A 20,030-nucleotide genomic window follows, 5' to 3' on the forward strand; every position below is an offset into this window, starting at 1 on the left:
CCAATCACGGCCCGTTTAACCGCACGTTAAGTTAGCCGCTTCACGGCGGCTTCGATCATTACCTTCGAGCGCCTAGCGCATAATGCTAGTCCGTCTGTTTCTTTAATTATCCGAGTCCATTCTTTTGTATTAAGTTACGCCGCGAATTATATTTGGTCCGTTATTTTATTTTTTTGCGCGGGACCGATTATTATTTAACCGAGCAACTCCGATTGTTACCTCAGAGCGCATAGCGCATAACACGCGTACGTCCGTCTCTCTAGTTACTCGAATCCGTTTCTTTTTGTTTAAATATTAAGTGCGCCGCAAATATATTTTGTCTATTCTTTTGTTTCACACGGGTCCGACTGTTACGTAACCGAGCACTCCGGTGCCGTAACACTAACTGTGTATTTCAATCCTATCCGAAAGATATCGGGACATTATTATTATTTTGTACGAAACCAACGTTTCAAAATACATTTAAGTTGTTTTGTTTCACCACCAAACCGGCGTTATCATTTACCCGAACCCGGACATCCTGCGAGCACATCCGAGCAACCGATCCTGAACACAATCCCGTAACCGCACCGAGAAAGTACCAGCGTTACAAGTTGTAAAGGAAGGAATATTGAAAGCGGGAAAATATGTTATAAGACATTTTTCACTTGTTTGATTCGTTTTATTTGAAAAAAAAAAGAAAATTGTTATAATATATAAAGCGAATGTAAATGTTTATATCTATGTATGTGTATTGTGCGCATTTGTTTAACATTGTGTGTGTATATGTATATCACAATAACTCAATGTATACAATATTATCTCGCTTAATATTAATATTATATACAAATGCATTTGTTAAAAAAAATAATAATAACAATTTTAATAATAAAAACTTTTAACTATTCTATATTCATGGATGTCACATAAAACAAAAACTTTATCCACATTCATATCTAGTCACAATGTAATTTCATCAACTTGCTTAATGCTAAATAATGAAATAAATATTCCTTTTATTTAAATAAAACAATCTTAATATGAAAATAACTTTTTTCTATTTTTGTACTCGTAATAAAATTCTTATCTTGCGTTTAAACTTCTTTCTTATTTTTTTTTACCAAACATATAGCATTACATATATCACATATTCCAGCATAATCATATGAATGCCAAGTTTCCTTTTTAATTAGATCGAGTTAACCATTACATCTTTTTATTAGCAATGAGTTTTACGAATCAATCGTTATCACATCACACATTTCTTTTACTCATATAAAAAATGCAATGACTACTTCATACATGTATTTTGAAAGCCAATACATAAAACAAAATTATTATAAATTAAAAGTATGAAAATTTAAAAGCATACAAATACGCGCATGTGTGTATGTGAGAGTATCATCGTACGGACATTACGATTATCTAAAACAAAATTTGACGTCGTGACATTTACTTTGATCCTTTTGGATAATACTCATATACTTCTTTCTATTACGTCAATGGCTATTTCTGCAAGATGATCGCATAACATAAAATGGTTTAATACGCCAATGATATTTAAATAGTTTGTATGATGGACTAGCTTCAGTTATACGACTTAAATAAGAATGACATCTTTGACAAGTCTTCGTATATTTAGGCGTATACTGCAGGAAGATCATAATACGGATATTAACTTTTCCAATTTTTCTTTCATTGTAACTTTGTTAGTAAAATTTGTTATTTTTCTACTGCCTTACATAAAGTTCGATTTGAAACATATAAATCACTCTGAATTTAAAAAAATACATATCAAAATATCTATATCATAACGTTGAGCATATGACAAAGATATAAGATAAATTTTTCAAAGTATTGCTTGTATGATATAAAACCTTTTATTTGCGTATATAAACTAATAATCGGATATATTGATTTTTTTTACTAATTGTTAGGCATTATTATCGATATTTATGCGCGTACAAACAGGATAATTACGATTCAATCGTCATTTAGAAATTGTTATATATCCGTAAGATCGACCTACAGCATAGATGTTACAAATTAAGACTATCATGGATTTCCTTGACATTCTAAAAACCAGTGCCGCGTCACGTAATCATAAGTAATGTCAACGGTCCTTTTTGAAACGACAAGACACGATACAAAACATGTTTCGCAAAGTTTTTCATGGAAGACTTCCACTAAATGTTTATTAATCAGTAAAATAACTTTGTTTTACTGATTAATAAACATTTTATTATTATTAATCGTACTCCTGATCCTGTCACCTGAGCGACGGAGCCATTCTTGCATGGCAGCTTCTAATTCTGCACTGGTTAAAGCTGTGACCGTTTCATCACAGAATCTGAAATACATATAAATAAAATTATAAAGCTATGTTCCGCGAAATTAATTGTAATCAATACTGAAAACGTTGTTTGATCTCTATCGGAACTCTAATGTTAAAAAAAGATGAAATAATGTTGTCAGTACTGGAAAATTAATTTTAAAATAGGAAATCTTGTTATAGGAAAGTATTATAGGAATAATGGAATAAATGTTACCGATTATTAGTTTGGACAAGGATGTGGATTTAAAACCTACACCACTCTTTTGGCCAATGATATTTGAGTCCCTATTTCGTTACACATTATATGTGATAAAATGTTTCTAATAAATTATTTATCTGTCGAACCTCCGATTCGACATATCATGTGTTCCTGTAATATAATTACAAAAATGTACACGAATAGAATGTTATGATTGAAAAAAAAATATGTTAGTGCGAAAATGAAATACATGTGTTTTTAAACATATTCAGACAACTAATAGTATTAATTTAGTATTCACCAACCATACATTTTTGAAATCAATTTTATTCAATTTTGCGACTTAGAAATATTTATTTGTATTTTGTTATATTTTTATATGAAATTTTTTTCAAATATTGAATATAAAATTATCAAATTTAATACATACAAGTAATAAAAAGTTTTGATAACCCAGTGAGAAATGACAGGTTGAAAAGACGTTTATTCGACGTCAATGTCGTTGATGGTTGATATTAAGGCGATGCTAGACGTTTAGCATCGCCTTAATATCAACCATCAATGACATTGGCGTCGAATAGACGTCTTTTCAACTTATCATCTCTATTGTCGTCCAAATCATATTTCTTGCAAGACTTATTCATAAAATGCCCAAAACTTTTTAATTGCGATTTTCTCGAAAATGCTTGAAAGCAATGTTATTTGTATTTTTGTACATAATACTCAAAATAAGTAAAATTAATTACTGACTAATTTAATACTGCCAAAATTAAATTTCTGTAAAAGCATTCTTATAGAAATTCCATTATTGATCTTACTATTTCTGGTTAACTTAATTAATCGATCGATTAAATTCAAGAATTGTCAACTGTAAAACATAAAACTCATTAACTATTATATTTTATTTTTCTTGTTCACTTTCGATACATTATAAATTATTTATGTAAATACATATAATATTTTTATTTAATAATGAAGTTATACATTTAATTATAATTATATTAAGAAATTAAATAAGGGATCGATGATCAGTTTTCAATTTTGTAGTTTACAATTATTAAATTGGTGCAGCTATTCCATCAAATATATTTTTTTAAATGTGAGCGCGTTACACAACATCTCGAGGTCTGTTCTTTTCAATTGAACCTTTTACATGTGCAAAGCTAAAAGAACGGACTTCGAGACCGTTGAGCAAGCGCGCTGAGCCGGCCTACACGCGCGCTATCTTCCTATCATTTGTTTTCCGATGTTAGCGGAATTTTAGTGCAGATTGTTTTACGATACGTAAAGGTGTTGTTGGTGTTGCGTGTGTTGTGTTGCTTCCCATTGTTCCCATTTAGCAAGAACGGTTGTGGCGAAGATAAAGTTGGACAGTCATGTAAGTATTATATTTTTGGCTTTATCTATATGTATATACAATAAAGAAGTTTTTTATATTAACACTCTGTAAACACGACAAAAATGCCCAGTATATTTTTTCCTTTGAAATACTATGAACATCGTAATATACAACAGTTTTTATAACCTTTTTTTTAAAAAGTTAGACTTTCGGTGATATCCTTAAAACGTTGAATTTAGATCGCGCTTGTTCTTTATCACTTTATCAAGCATGCATGCGTGCGTGTACAATACATGCGTACGTGATATAAACTTGATACAAGAAAAGAAAGAAGTGATAACAAACAAAAAAAGTCTTCGTCTCATAGTAATTTTCAAGAGGTTTCAAATTATTTTGAAGAGACCAACGTGGGGCATTTTTCTTCTACAAATATTCCGAAATAAGTTTGCTCTTCTGAGAAATCTATTATAGCAGAGACTTCTCCTTTTAAAATATCAGTAGAAAAGGAAATGCAAGATACAAGAAAGAGGCAAAATAATGTTTCAATCATACAACAATCTTATTCTAGTAACTCATCTGAATTGGCAGATGAGTTTGATGCAGATTCAATACAAACGAAGAAATTCCAGCAAAGATTTGATTCAGAAGGAACTTCTGACATCCCTGATTCTCCCAAAAACTTAATGTCTACGGAGTCGTCTAACACAGAATTAAACTCAGATTGTACTACAGAAGTTGTAAGAAAAAGAAAAGAGTACAAAAAAACTTCACTTCCATCTTTAGAAAGACATTCTGTGAATTTAGGTATTATTAACAAAAAAATAATCTTGATTAACTTTCATATCATAAATATTCGATCTATAATTAGTCTTCCTTTCTCTAAAAGTACATTATATTTACAGATTTTGACCAAGATATAAAAACAATTCTAAACAATATATATCTTAGAATGGACGAAATCAGCAGCAAGCTTGATGTATCAATAATAAATCAAACAAAATTAATGACTTTCCTTTTGCCTCATGAGAAAAAAATAAATAGACCCAATAATTTACCTGCCTTACCTCTGCAATCTATAAATGATCTTCGAAAATTTGAGAAATACTTGAGAGAGCCAGAAAATATGTCAGCTACGGTAAATTATATTGACATATACATAATGATTATATATACACTCAGTATTTAAAAAAATTGTGTTCTCTTTTCTTATTATACGTTTTAAAATACTTTTAATTTCACAGTATATCCAGCGTCATCGATTCTGTCCCTCAGAAAATTTTCCAAACTGAGAAGTCACTATCTTAAATTTCTACATACAGTTTATGATTAACATAACGACCAATAAGCTATAGTCGTTACATTAATCATGAACTGCGAGTATGTAGAAAGATGGTGACTTCTCAGTTTGGAAAACTTCCCGAGCGACAGAATCGATGACCGTGGGTGTACCTTTTTTGTATTATTTATTCTATTTATGATTATGATCGTAGCTCTTTCTGTATTCTGTTTTTTTCTAAATTATATCCTTAGACCTTTATTCTTATATTTTTATAGATTAAATATATTAGTTTTTATGGAAGTGATCCAGATGAAACAAAAGCAACGATGAATGTGATGAAAAAATTAATGTACAACTGTTTGGCAAAAAACATAAATTTTAAAGGTCTTGATCCCAATTCATCAAAAATTCCTCTTGAACAATGTCATATGTGGGACCTAATTCAAGGTAAATTTTTATATTCTTCTGCACGTTGATTACAGATATTTTTAGAAATAATTCCACGATAATATAAATTTTCATTTCAGGTGCTGTGATGTGTAATAAAAAAGAAAATTGTGACATTAATAAACTGAAGAGAGCATGTCAAAATTGGTTGAAGCAAGCTCCACATCGGAAGCAAGAAATTGCATATATTCCTATTAAGACTCCTGACGCCTCACCGAGAACTCCGTATTGACGGTAGTAACGTTTCGTCGCGGACAAAATTAGAGCTATAATAGAAACGTGACAGATTGACGACGAAATGTTGTGTATGTCATTCCATTATTATATATTCCATTGTGAAAATTTGACTTATCTCATATTTACCAAATTTGTAAGAATGGACCGCAAGTAAAGTTTCTTTGAAGTAATACATAAAAGCATATTCACTCCTTTCAATATCCATGTGTTTTCCTGTTTGAATAGGCATCACTTTACGTACTTTTAACGACTATTTACTGACAGGCGGAAAAAGGATAGTCAAGACCCATTTTTACAAGTGTTTTAAAGCGATTTTGTTATTCTATTTTATTCAAATTCTATTTATAAATGCCACGTCGGAAATTTTAGTTCAACTGTGTGTTTTCTTGTCTGAATGGTTTCATTTTATGTGCTTTTTACGACTATTTACTGACTATTGGGCGGAAAAAAATTAGTCAAGATTCATTTTTACAAGTTTTTTAAAGCTGTATATTAATAGAAACGAATGTAAATAAACGTTATTAAAACTACGTTTATACGTCACCATTAATCGAGTTTAATAACATCGGTAGTTATAAAACTGGTTAATTACAAGTATTCATCTGAAGAATGGAATGACTGTAATTGGTCAGTTTCATAACTACGAGTGTTGCTAAACCCAATTAATGATGACGTGTAAACGTAGTAGACGTTTAAATACGCTTATAAGACGTTTCTAAGGCGTCTACATAAATGTCTAATAGTCGTTTAATAAACGTTTATTGAACGTCTTTAAGACGTCTACATAAATGTAAAATAGTTGTTTAATAAACGTTTATTGAACGTCTTTAAGACGTCTAATAGTGGTCTAATTTAGAAGACACAAAAACGTCTAATAGACCAAATTTTAGACGTCTATATCAACTGGTTTTTTAGACGTTGATTTGACGTTTTTTCAACCTGTCATTTCTCACTGGGAATATATAATAAATGTGACAAAATTTATAAAATTATAAAAAAGCGAGTTAATTTTTGGGAAATTAGAACAGCAACTTAACAGGCAGTACAATTATCAGCATTAAAAACAATATTTTATAAATATTATAATATGAATAGACTTACGAATTGTTTTCTCATGTTCGCATCCACTTTCAATTGATTGTCGCATTCGAAGAATTGCTGAAGCGCCATCAGCGGGAACGACGGTAATAATTCTTGTCCTACAACCTCGTCACCTCGTTCTGCATTCGGTTCTTTTAGCAGCTCTTCGATTTTATACAATTGTCGTGACAATTTTTTGAATTCCTTTTGGACATAATCTCTGCATTCGCTTGTAACGATATTACAAAATTGTAAAAATTAAAATTGTTAATATTTTAATAAAGTGACTGTTAATAAAATGACTGTATAAAATAATCATAAAATATAAATACAATATAAAGATATAAGTAATATAAAAACATTAAAAGAACAAAAATTATTAACAAATTAATAATGTATCTCTGTAGGAAGTTATATATTTACAACAGTTGTTATGATTCCTCGTTTGATTTTCTTTATCTAACTGCAGTGAACCAGGTAATTCTGAAAATCATATATATATATATATATACCAGGTGTATGCATCAGTTTTTTCTGGTTTTTTAGTAAAAAAGAACACGTAATTTTCAAGGGAAATTAAGTTTTTTTTATTCAAAATATTGGCCATCGGCTTCTACACATTTCGCCCATCTTTCAAGTAATTTATGAATACCATGCCAGAAAAACTGCTTGTCTTTTATGGCAAACTGCAATTTGTCGAGCCATTTTCCAACTTCCTCGAAATTGCTGAAGTGCTGCTCTGCGAGCGCGTGCCCCATTGATGCGAAGAGGTGATACCCACGCAACACAAGGACGTCCTTTGGATGTCCAATGGACGTCGCGGTCGGACATGTCTTGACGTCCAGATGACATACCAATTGTGTCTTGTAGACGTCTAGGAAACGTCCTTCGGACGTACAATGTACCGCCTTCTGACGTCAAATAGACGTCATTAGGACGTCTCAGCAAGACATAAAAAGGACTTTTATGGACGTTGTTTGGACATTGTTTTATATTGCGCGATTAGGACTTTATTTAGTAAAAAATGATATTTATTAGTAAAAGTAGTATTAAACCTGCCGAAAATGTGCGATTAAAACCGATTAAAAAAAAAAGTAGTCCGAATCGATCGAGATTTCTGCACCGAAAATATGGTGTTAAGACAGATTGAAAATATAAAATCGGAACCCAGATAGATTTATTAAAACAGAATACATTAATATAAAATGTTATAAATGTTTAATTTACAAAAAAATATTTCTTGTATCTTTTTCGTTAAAAAGGACTAAGAAAAGATTAAATTTGAATTAAATATTTAATTTTTGTACAAGATTAAATTACAATACAAATTGTTATTTACATGTAAAAATTATAAAAATTTATGGGGAACAGCGTTCCACACATACGTCACATTTGAAAAGACTGAGAGCGAGTATTCGTCTCGAGGTTACAACAAACAGCTCCTAAAAGTCTTACTGAACTTATAAGCTGGGGAGTTGGCCGCGGTGACGCCTAGATATAACGCCCGTGGCCGCATTCGACTCACAAGAAGATCTCTCGCGGCGTGGCCGCCTAGCGGTGATGCCAGCACTCACTTGTTAAATTTATTTCAATCCGAAATTACAGGATTTCATAAATTATAATTAAATCGAATTTTAATGTATACATGTATTTGATTCACAGAATCATGTAAACAGATATGATTCTGTAAATATATACCTTGCTGCTAGATGTATAATTACTTTCTTTATATTTTAAGTTTACGTTCCAAAACGTTTTTTCCGAGAAAAATTTTACTTGATATAATATACGTTATTATTTATTTATATTTTGAGTAGGATTTTCCTCACAAATAAAATAGCCATTAAATAGCATATTAAATTAATCGTTATAGTATTATACATATGTATTAAATATTACATAATTTAAATATTATATATAATGAAATATTAAATATTAACAAATATTTTATTAGAAAGCTATATACTGTATATTAAAGCTTCTCATATTATCAAAATTTGTAGTTTATGTTTATATATGGTTAAATATATCTTTTGTTAAATATTTTTTAACACGAAAAATTATCTTTACAATTTTATAATTTATAAAATTCTTGTGTTATAATAATAATGATAATGATGATAATAATAAAAATACTCAACTTCGTTGACATATATGTATATAGCGGACCTTTTCGGAACGTACCACCAATATCTGCTAGACATTTAAAAGACGTCCTTAGAACATCTTCAAAATGTCTTATTTAATATAAAGAACAACGCAATTTTCGAATGCATATTTATTATGTATGTATACATAATATGTTAAATATTACGAATCATCCCAAATATGTCCTGCGAATGTCCTACAAACGTCATACTGCAGCTATGATAAACCAGGATGTCCTTCGGACGTCTTTGGAACGTCCTATGGAGGACGAGATACTAGGACATTACAAAGACTTTTGTGGACATGTATTGGACGCCCGGGGACGTCCATGTGTTGTGTGGGTAGTCAGATGGCGCCAGGTCTGGGGAGTACGGTGGGTGCGGAAGGATGTCCCATCCAAGAGATTTTAAGGTGTCTTTCACTGGTTTTGCTGTGTGAGACGGCGCATTGTCGTGTAACAAAATCACTTTATCATGTCTTCTGGCCCATTCCGATCGTCTTTCGATTAATGCATGGTTTAAATTAATCATTTGTTGGCGATAGCGTTGTGTATTAACGGTTTCGCCGAGCTAAAAGAGTTGATAATACATAATACCGCTCTGGTCCCACCAAACATAGAGCATGGTCTTCTTGCCGAAGCGATTTGGCCTTGGTGTTGATGGACCGGCTTCGCCAGGTGAAAACCACGATTTTTTCCGCTTTGGGTTTTCAAAATAAATCCATTTTTCGTTACCCGTCACAACCCTGATAGCATTGAATGTTTTGCAAAATCAGGCAACTTAATGTTGAGTATGAATTTTCGACTAGTTGCTGTGTATTTGCTAAAAACGTAACGCATAGTCCTACATATTCAACAACATGAGAGCAGATTTGAGACATTTTATGTCAGCAGATTCAAAGCAAACGGAGAGCAACTGTTGTTTATTCTGTTGCCAACAAAATGACTTCTATTCGTGGAAAACATTTTGCTTTATCAATCATTTTCAACAACATAAGAGCAACGTGACGATAATAAAAAAAGATAATGATGCTGTGTTTTTGTCGTGTATTTGTTAAAAACATTAAATATATTAATTATTGTCTTGTAGCCAAATAAAATGTTAAAAATGATTTGTGTGTGTGTGCGCGCGTGTGCGTATGTGATTGTGTGTTTGCGCGAGCGTGTGTAATGTAATAAATAAATAGGAGTAAATTAATTATTTACTTGGCTATCAGATCGGATTGAAATGGATTTAACAGGTGAGTGCTGGCGTCACCGCTAGGCGGCCACGCCGCGGGAGATTTTCTCGTGAATCGAATTTGGCCACAGGCGTTATATCTAGGTGCCACCGCGATGGACACCCCAGCTCATCCTTCCGTAAACTTTTAGGACTTGCTAAGCTCGAGATAAATACTCGCTCTCATTCTGTTCAAACGTGACGTGTGTGTGGAACAATGGTCTACATAAAATTTTATATTTTTATATGTAAATAACAATTTGTATTGTTATTTAATCTTGTACATAAATTAAATGTTTAAATTAAATTTAATTCTTTTTAACGAAAAGGATACAAGAAATACTTTTTCGTACACTAAACATTTAGTACGTTTACATTAATGTATTCTGTTTTAATAAATCTATCTGGATTCCGATCTTATTTTCAATCGGTCTTAATACCGTATTTTTGGTGTAGAAATCTCGATTGATTCGGATTACTTTTTTTAAATTGGTTTTATCGCACATTTTGGCAGGATGGTGACAATTCAGCAGAAAGAAGAATTAACTTATTTATTTTTTATATATTTGAAAAAAAAGTACAAAACATATATTTAACCGTTTTCGACATATTGAATTTTTGCTGAAATTTATGACTCAGAACATGTTGTTGGCAACTTGCTCTCATGTTGCTCTTTATGTAGCGATAAATCGTTGACAGCAAATACACAGCATATTGGCAGCAAAACATGCTGAATTTGTATGATGTCACACCAAAGGCAAATGAGACACACACCTTGTTCTAAATTTGCTGAAAACCAATGCCCTTTGTTTTCGGCAACATTACAGCAACAACACAGACAGGTGGCTATCAGGGAATTTGATACAAAAATGATTTCCTTTCGTGGCGTTGAAGCAGCATTTCACAAGTGACTTTGCGATTTTCCATTTGACGTTCATTCAAATTGTGTGGGACCCATTTACCGAGTTTATTGATCTTTCCCATTGCTCGTAAACATCTGCTAATTGTTTCTTGTGATACATGTAATGCTTCTGCTAATTGCCGTTGAGTTTGAGTTGAGTCATCATCCAATAATTCCTGCACTTGCTCGTCTTCGCATTTTTATGGTCTACGAGAGCGCTCACTGTCTTTCACATTGAAATCACCACTTTTAAATTGTCGAAACCATGTTTCACATGTTTTAATCGATGGAACGTGTTCACCATATGTTTCTACCAGCAAACGATGACTTTCATCAGCCTTTTTCTTTTGATTAAATAAAAAAAGTAATGCGTGCCGCAAATGTTGTTTTTCAGGCACAAAACTCGACATGATCACTGAACAATAAAACAAAAACGCTAGTTTTTGGCGGACTCAACTTGTGTGTGTGTGTTTCTAGTTCTATGTCAGACGAACAAAATGACGTATGTGTCAAATTAATACGTTGCGTACTTTTCGCTGGCACCATCTCTTAGTGAAACCGGAAAAAACTTATGCATACACTTGATATATATATATATAAAATAAAAATATATATATTATGTTGAACCATCTTGCGAATTTCTTTGTTTCATAACAATGTTTTTCTTATTAAAATCAATTTTTATTATTATTAAATCATGACTTTTACTTGCATTAAAGAATAAATAAGATTTTGTGATAATAGCTTTTATGCAGCACTTATGAAGCAATACTGTATACTAGATTAATAAAACTTAGAAATAAATTTATTATTTTTTTAAGAAACTATGATTTTAAGAAATTGTAATAACGTTTTACACTTTAATATTAACATTATACACATTTATATTTAAATTATATTTAAATTATTGATACTGTGTATGTATACCTTGTACGTCAGATAGGTAACATTTATTGTGCCATTCTTGATGACGCTCCATCATTGCAGGCTTGGTTTTCCCAAAATTAGCTGACGAGATGCCGGACAATTTTTTAGACTTGTGTTGCTTTTCTACAAAAATTTAAATAAAGTTACAAATAGGATTTCCAAGTGAATATATGTATAGCCATGGAATTTGATTCTGTCCATGGGGAAATTTTCCAAACTAAGAAGTCGCTATCTTTCTACATACTTACAGTTTATGATTAACGTAACGACCAGCCCCCTCCGACTCTTGTATATTTCCCATATGCTATCGCGTTCCGTTAATGATCAAAAAATTGAGGATGGCGATACTATCTAGTTGGCCGGTGGGTCCCTACCGGCTAACCTCAATCTTAATCTACGAGTTGATGTGGCATGATGTGGTCGATGTGGTTCATGTGGTTTATATGGTTCACGAAGATTAAATTAGTCAAGAAAATTTATTTTGCCAAAACAAAAATGAAATGTATAGTTGTCGGTTGCACATCGGGATACAAAAGTAATCCCGAAAAAGTACACTTTTTTCGCGTACCTAATGATAGAGCTCAAGAATGACAGAAAACGTTGCGTAAGAATAATATAATTTTTAATTCTTCACATTGTTTTTGTGAAAAACATTTCGCGGAACATGATATTGTGTCGAAGAAATTGTTTTACGAAAATGGAGAAATTATTCAAGAGGTAAGTAATAAAAAGTATTGAATACTTGCAAGTATATTGAATACTTACAAATTAATGTTATTTCTTATCACTTTAATGACTTTGATGACATCCCTCATAGAAATTGACCTCCAATGGATGTCCATCACCCTTCCATAGCTCCATGGGACGTCTATCTCCATGGTGGAAGTCAGATGGACGTCCATTAGAAGTCCATGAAACCTCCATAGCTCCATGGGATTTTACTTCCATCATGGAAGTTAGAAGGAAGTCCATTAGAAATCCATGAAACCTCCATAGCTCCATGGGATTTTATTTCCATCATAGCAGTCAGATGGACATCCATTAAAAGTCTATAAAACCTCCATAGCTCCATGGGATTTTACTTCCATCATGGAAGTTAGATAGACGTCCATTAGAAGTCCATGGAAGTCAAATAGATCTCCATTAGACATCCATCCAACCTCCATAGCTCCATGGGATTTTATTTTCATCATAGCAGTCAGATGGACATCCATTAAAAGTCTATAAAACCTCCATAGCTCCATGGGATTTTACTTCCATCATGGAAGTTAGATAGACGTCCATTAGAAGTCCATGAAACCTCCATAGCTTCATGGGATTTTACTTCCATCATGGAAGTCAGATAGATTTCCGTTAGATATCTATCCAACCTCCATAGCTCCATGGGATTTTACTTCCATCATGGAAGTCAGATAGATCTCCATTAGACATCCATTCAGCCTCCATAGCTCCATGGGATTTTACTTTTATCATGGAAGTCAGATAGATTTCCATTAGACATCCATTCAACCTCCATAGCTCCATGGGATTTTATTTCCATCATAGAAATCAGATGGACGTCCATTAGAAGTCCATTAAACCTCTATAGCTTCATAGGATTTTACTTCCACCGTGGAAGTCAGATGGACGTCTATTAGAAGTCTATAAAATTTCTATAGCTTCATGAGATTTTACTTTATCATAGAAGTCAGAGAGATTCCGTAAAGCGTATAATGCGCATGACATAATCCTTGTTGATCACCAAAAGTTAAACAAGGATAAAATGTTATATTACGTACATCATGCGCTCTCTTTACAGAATTTGGTCATTATCTCTTTATCAAAACAATTATGCAACTAATTTGTTTATAACAATTATAACAACTATGACAATTAAAAAAGCGTCATATATATTTTTTAGTAATTTTTCTTGGTGAATCGATTGGCGCAATCAATTCTCCTCTACAGTCAGTTTTGACAATTTGTTTATAACAATTAATTGCAAAATTAACTTTGGCAGCAACGGGCTTTTTACGTCATTAATGTTTTCTCATGCTTCGATACTATTTCTAATTGTTGTTTTTGGACTGATTTGACCATGGGCAGAAACAGATTTTAATTATTTATATAATTTATATTAAAAATATCTAAGATTAAATAAACAAAGGGTTAATAAGAGTGTTTGCGCGATACCCAAGACGCCAATTTCTTCTTGTTCAAATCAGCTTTACTTCAAATATAACTTTTTATTAACAATCTCACAAGTGTACGTTTAGTTCAGTGTTAAGATACTAGGTTATCGTTCCGAAGATCTTAGGTTCGAATCCCGCCGGCGCTGATGCGTTTCAAAAATTTATAAAATAATACGTAATTGTAATTAGTGAATTAAAATGTTATATGTGAAATAGTGAATACAGATTAAGCTATAAAAATAATAAAATCTGTTTAAAAAAAATTTTTTTACCGTCCATTAGACGTCCACTAAAGGTCCGAACCTCCACGGTACACGTCCATTAATAATCTAAGTAACGTCTGCTGAGACTCCATAAAGCCTCTACTAATAATCCATGTGACGTCGGTTTGTTATCCACTAAGGCTTTATGAACCCTTTATTAATGATCCACGTAACGTCTAATGGACATCCGTTGTCAACGTCTAATGGATGTCCAATGGACGTGCGCAATGCGGAACTGTGGATGCCTAGTGGCCGTCCATTGGATGTCCATGGGACGTCCACTGGAAGGTCCAAACTTCCACGGCAGACGTCCATTAGACGTCCATTGGAGGTTTTAGTTCTATGTGGGATTTAACGTCAAATAACATCATAACTTGCTACCTGGTTATCATGTACTAAGAATTTTTATATTTTATTGCAATTATTTATTATATTGCAATATAATTTTATATATTATATTAAATATTAAATGATGTTTGGTTATGAATATGTACAGCATTATTGCAAATATTATAATTAAATAATACTGAAGTAATTAATGTAATTAATACTGATTTCAAAGATTCCATTAAAGAGACCTTATCTTAAGAAAGGTGTGGTACCTTCACTATTTCCTTGGACAGAGTTTGCAAATAAAAATACAGAGAATATAGAAAGTGAACCTTTAAATGAAAGCAATACTAATGAAAAAGAAAACTCAGATGCTCTATCGTTTAATCATTTAAAATGCAATGATAAGCTATATGTCCCAGTTGGCTGGACTAGAAATGTATTACCTCTCGAAAATACCTCTGTTGTAATATATAGTAAAATGATGTGTAAAACTACTGAAAAGGAAAGTCAATTAATTTGTCTAAAACAAATATGGATAACTAAGGATATGAAAATACAAATAAAAGCTTTAGGAAAATCAATTAATTTAAACATATTTGATATAAAAGAAGAGTTTTTGACATCGCTCAATATATTAGAAGATTTAATTAAGATAGTTGAGGCCTTTAACATATGCGAAGGATACAAAAAAAATTATAAAAGGGAATATACCAGTATTGCATTAGAAGAAAGCAATAATACATTGAGACATAACAAATGTTCTATAGTATTAGAAAATTCAACTCAGTGTCAGTTTTGTAAAAATTTAAACTATATTTTAGACAAAAAGAAGAAACGTTTAAATGATAAAGGAGGTGACATAAAACGAGTTAGAGTGGACAACTTATCTCCAACAAAGAAAAGTGTAATTGATGAAATTAGAAAACAAAAACATAAAGTAATACAATCTAAAAAGCGTCAATCATATACTATTCAGAAATTACAAGGACAGATAAAAAAAGTACAAGTTGATTTAAATACAAAAAATGAACAAATGTTAGAAGAAGCAATGGCGGAAGAAATATTCCGATCTATCAACAAGAAGTTCTAAAAGAAATATTATCATCTTCATCCAGAAAGAATGCTAAAGGTAGACGTTATTCTGACAAATGGATTTTATTATGTTTACTGTTTCACATGAAATCTCCAAAAGGTTACAACTTTATTTTAAATAATAAAATATTGCCACTGCCTTTTCCAAGTACTATACACAGGTATGATTATTTTAATAAATGAACTTATTTTAATTTACATTAATCTTTACAATGTATATATTAGTATTTTGTTTAATACAGAAATGTAAAACAATCATTACTGTACAAATATCTACTTGATCTTTAAAGTTTAGTCTTATTTTAGATATCTGTTTTGTATTGAATCATGCTGTGGATTTGATTCAACTTTTTTTGAAATATTTAAAGTTAAAATGCTAGAAAGAAATGAAAATGAAAGGCATGGAATATTATTGAAAGATGAAATGGCCACACGCGAAAGTATACATGTAAAATCCAAAAATTTAACTTTTACTGCTTTAGTCGATTTTAGAAATAGTGATTTAAAGGCTAAAAGTCCATGGTTTGTTTTGAAGACAAAACAAACCATGGACTCGTATTTAGATATCAGCCATTACCCTAGTAGCACAGTACATTGGCTTTACATTGGTTAACATTGGCGAAACATTGGTTATGTTGGGAGTACATTGGCCAATATTTCCCAATAAAGAGCCAATATTGGTCATAGAATCAATTGCACATGTACTTGTAATATTGCTCGCCAATTAATAAACAATATTGCATTTACATTGGAGATGCATTGGCCAAGATTTGCCAATGTAAAGCGAATATTGTTTATTAAAGAAATGACAATGTTTTACCAATATTACGAGTCAACAATTTTACAATATTGCTCTTACATTGGAGGTGCATTGGCCAAGATTTGCCAATGTAAAGCGAATATTGTTTATTGAAGAAACGGTAATGTACTGCCAATATTACGAGTCAATAATTGTATAATATTGCACTTACATTGGAGGTGCATTGGCCAAGATTTGCCAATGTAAAGCGAATATTGTTTATTGAAGAAACGGTAATGTACTGCCAATATTACGAGTCAACAATTTTATAATATTGCTCTTACATTGGAGATGCATTGGCCAAGATTTGCCAATGTAAAGCGAATATTGTTTATTGAAGAAACGGTAATGTACTGCCAATATTACGAGTCAATAATTGTACAATATTGCACTTACATTAGAAGTGCATTGGCGAATATTTGCCAATCAAAAGCGAATATTGTTTTTTAAAGAAACGGTAATGTGCTGCCAATGTTACGAGTTAACAATGGTACAATATTGCACTTATATTGGAAGCGCATTATTGGTCAAGATTGCCAAATCTAAAGCGAATATTGGTTATAAAAGAAAGATTAATGTGCTGCCAATGTTACGAGTCAATAATTGTATTGTAAATATTATCAATAAACGAAATAGGTCCATAAGTGAAGAAACCTCAATCTACATTCCAATAAGCAAACAATATTTTTCAATTGTTTAAAAAAATTTTTTTACAAAAATTTTTTATAAAAATTTTTTATATTTAATTTGTATTATATTGACATATATTTTCTAATTGCATTCTTACTCAAACAAATAACAGAAAAGTTATTCCAGATACTATTCCGCATTTGTGAAATTGTAAAAAAACTATAATTTTATATTTGTTTATGTAAATAATGTGCTTTAATTATACATATTCCATTTTTTTGATAACGTATATTGACCTGATCTACCAGTTATATACAAGTATCAACACAAAGCTTTCACAGGTCATCACGAAGGATCAGTTCGCAGCGATCACACAGGTCAAACAACGTTCACCGGAGTCGCGACTTGGATGGGTGACCGCTTGGGTTAAAAAAAAAATTGGACTAATATTGGTTAAAGTGTCAACCTTCTAATATTGGACCAATGTTGAAAACCCAATGCACAACCAATATATAATATCGTATTTATTTTTTTTTTTAATATTGGTTAAATAAGGGTCGATATCATACTTTGCAATATTGGACCAATATTAAAAATCAATTCACATCCAATAGATAATATTGGGTTGACATGATTTTTCAATATTGGACCAATATTGCAACTTCAAGATTGGTTACATAAGAGTCGATATCATACTCTGCAATATTGGATCAATACTGAAAATCAATTCACACCCAATATAGAATATTGGGTTTACATTATTTCCCAATATTGAACCAATATTTTGTGCTACTAGGGTAGATGCTTTACATGCGGCACAACCTATAAGTGTGTTTGCTTCAAGAGGACCAACTGAAGAAACCGTATTAGCAGAACTTATTGTCAAAGCAATAATTCTATTAGAAAATTCTGGAGCTAAAATTCACGGTATTGTAACTGATGGTGCAGCTACAAATAGAAAATTTTGGAGTATAATAGGCATTTCAGGGAAAAAAAACGAATTTAAAAATTGGTTTACACATGTACTTGATTCATCGAGAAAAGTTTTTGTATTCTCAGACACACCACATCTTATAAAAACAATTCAGAATCGATTATATGTCAAGAATCTGAAAGTACGTCAGCTTATGCATATTATCATAAAATAATTAACAAATACATTCTTAATTATATAAATAAATATAACATTTCATAAAAATTGTAATACTAGATATGGCTTTATAGAATTTTGTTTAACGTATTGCTTTACTTTATCAATATTTTATACAGATGAAACTAGAAGGACTTTTGATCTCTTGGAAACATTTTGAAATGTTATATGAAAAAGACCGTGGTATGCCAATCCCCATTTGTCCTAAAATAATGAAACATCATTTGGAACTTCATAATTCATCAAAAATGCGTGTCCGTTTAGCTGTGCAGGTAATATCAATGTTTTGTACGATATTATAAAATTCTACATCGATTAAAATATTTATCATTTTAGATTTTCAGTAATTCTGTTGCAAAAGGATTACGCTTCTATAGTTCATATCGTGAAATAGAAGACAGTACTGCCATTGCAGATTTCTGTGAATGGATGAATTTCATGTTTGATGCCTTAAATAGAAGAGAATATCAAAATGGATTGAAAGTAGGAAATAAAGATTTTTTGGTACGTAATAATCTTTATATTTTTTCTATTCAATAACAAGAGTACACGTATGAGATTTTAAGAGGACATCACAAATTTATCAAGTATCTTTGTACAATATTACAGCTCCTACAAGAATCTCTAAATAGGTTGGATCAATGGGAAAATCTAATGGAGGAAAGAATTATTACAACTAATGAGTTCCTTACTCGGCAAACTGCAGAAGGGCTTCGTGTAACTTTAAGATCCATGATAGATATTACGCTATATTTAACTAGCAAATTTAACTTTTCTTGTATTGTCAGGAAACATAAATCAAGATGCTCTCGAGGTGTGTTTCATACCGGAAATCAATTGTATCAGAAAAAAGACATAATTTTTGTGAAATAATAATTGTATTCTCACTAGGGCATCATTCTTAAAAAGATTTCATTTAGAAAACATATTTAAATAATGGTTCCTGCATACTGGACGTGAAAACGCTTGCCGCACGGCAAAATGCGACGCGGTAGCCAATCAATCGCCTGCTTGCAATCAATTGATCGGTTACCGCGTCGCATTTTACCGCGCGGCAAGCGTTTTTGTGTCCAGTGTGCAGAAGCCATAAATCATATTTGTTAAATAATTCACATATTTTCATTAATTACAGCGATTTTTTTGTTGTGTTCCTCAAGCAGGAGGATCTAATGACCATCCTGCAACACCGACATTTTTGCAAATTTATAAAATTCTTTGTTCTTATTTGATTCTCTCCCTACCGAAATATGGAAATTGCATGATTGAAAAGGAAGTAAAACCGCCTTTGATTTCATTCAGTGAAATTAAATCACTATATCAAAAACCAAAAAAAAAAGGGAATTATTAATTAATAGTATTAAATTAAAGTTGAATAAAGCTATCAGAATTGAAGATTGGAATATTTATGATGTATTTGAAGCGGAACACGATTATTTTCTGCCTGCAACTTTAGATCGTATTATATATTACATCACTGGACGCGTTTGCCATCAATTATTACAGT

At 31.5% G+C, this 20,030-nt stretch overlaps 3 protein-coding genes across 7 annotated transcripts in view; 2 read left to right on the forward strand and 1 right to left on the reverse strand.

Annotated features, from left to right (window-relative positions):
* Positions 1–1,068: 1,068 nt before the first annotated feature.
* LOC113004812 overlaps positions 1,069–20,030 on the reverse strand; it is a 32,146-nt gene continuing 13,184 nt past the window's right edge. The window contains exons 9-12 of the mRNA XM_039458295.1: positions 12,089–12,211; positions 7,319–7,378; positions 6,917–7,124; positions 1,069–2,329 (exon numbers count right to left, since the gene is read on the reverse strand). Coding sequence (XP_039314229.1) covers positions 7,051–7,124; positions 7,319–7,378; positions 12,089–12,211 — 257 coding nt within the window. The 3' untranslated portion in view covers positions 1,069–2,329; positions 6,917–7,050. The remainder of the gene's footprint in view (positions 2,330–6,916; positions 7,125–7,318; positions 7,379–12,088; positions 12,212–20,030) is intronic.
* On the forward strand, positions 3,679–5,989 carry LOC120359810. 5 transcript variants are annotated; one of them, XM_039459034.1, is made up of 5 exons: positions 3,679–3,891; positions 4,498–4,656; positions 4,755–4,987; positions 5,407–5,578; positions 5,659–5,985. In XM_039459034.1, exons 2-5 carry the CDS (start codon positions 4,536–4,538, stop codon positions 5,808–5,810), a joined length of 678 nt encoding a protein of 225 aa, XP_039314968.1. In that variant the 5' UTR covers positions 3,679–3,891; positions 4,498–4,535; the 3' UTR covers positions 5,811–5,985. The 5 variants fall into 5 exon arrangements, with proteins under 5 accessions (XP_039314968.1, XP_039314966.1, XP_039314967.1 ...); XM_039459032.1 differs by having other exon boundaries at positions 3,680–3,891; positions 4,441–4,656; XM_039459033.1 differs by having other exon boundaries at positions 3,680–3,891; positions 4,482–4,656.
* LOC113005139 lies at positions 17,919–19,476 on the forward strand. Its single transcript, XM_039459037.1, has 4 exons — positions 17,919–18,491; positions 18,646–18,798; positions 18,863–19,030; positions 19,136–19,476. Exons 2-4 carry the CDS (start codon positions 18,646–18,648, stop codon positions 19,397–19,399), a joined length of 585 nt encoding a protein of 194 aa, XP_039314971.1. The 5' UTR covers positions 17,919–18,491; the 3' UTR covers positions 19,400–19,476.

This window comes from Solenopsis invicta, chromosome 16 (assembly GCF_016802725.1).
Source record: "Solenopsis invicta isolate M01_SB chromosome 16, UNIL_Sinv_3.0, whole genome shotgun sequence".
Lineage (NCBI taxonomy): Eukaryota > Metazoa > Arthropoda > Insecta > Hymenoptera > Formicidae > Solenopsis > Solenopsis invicta.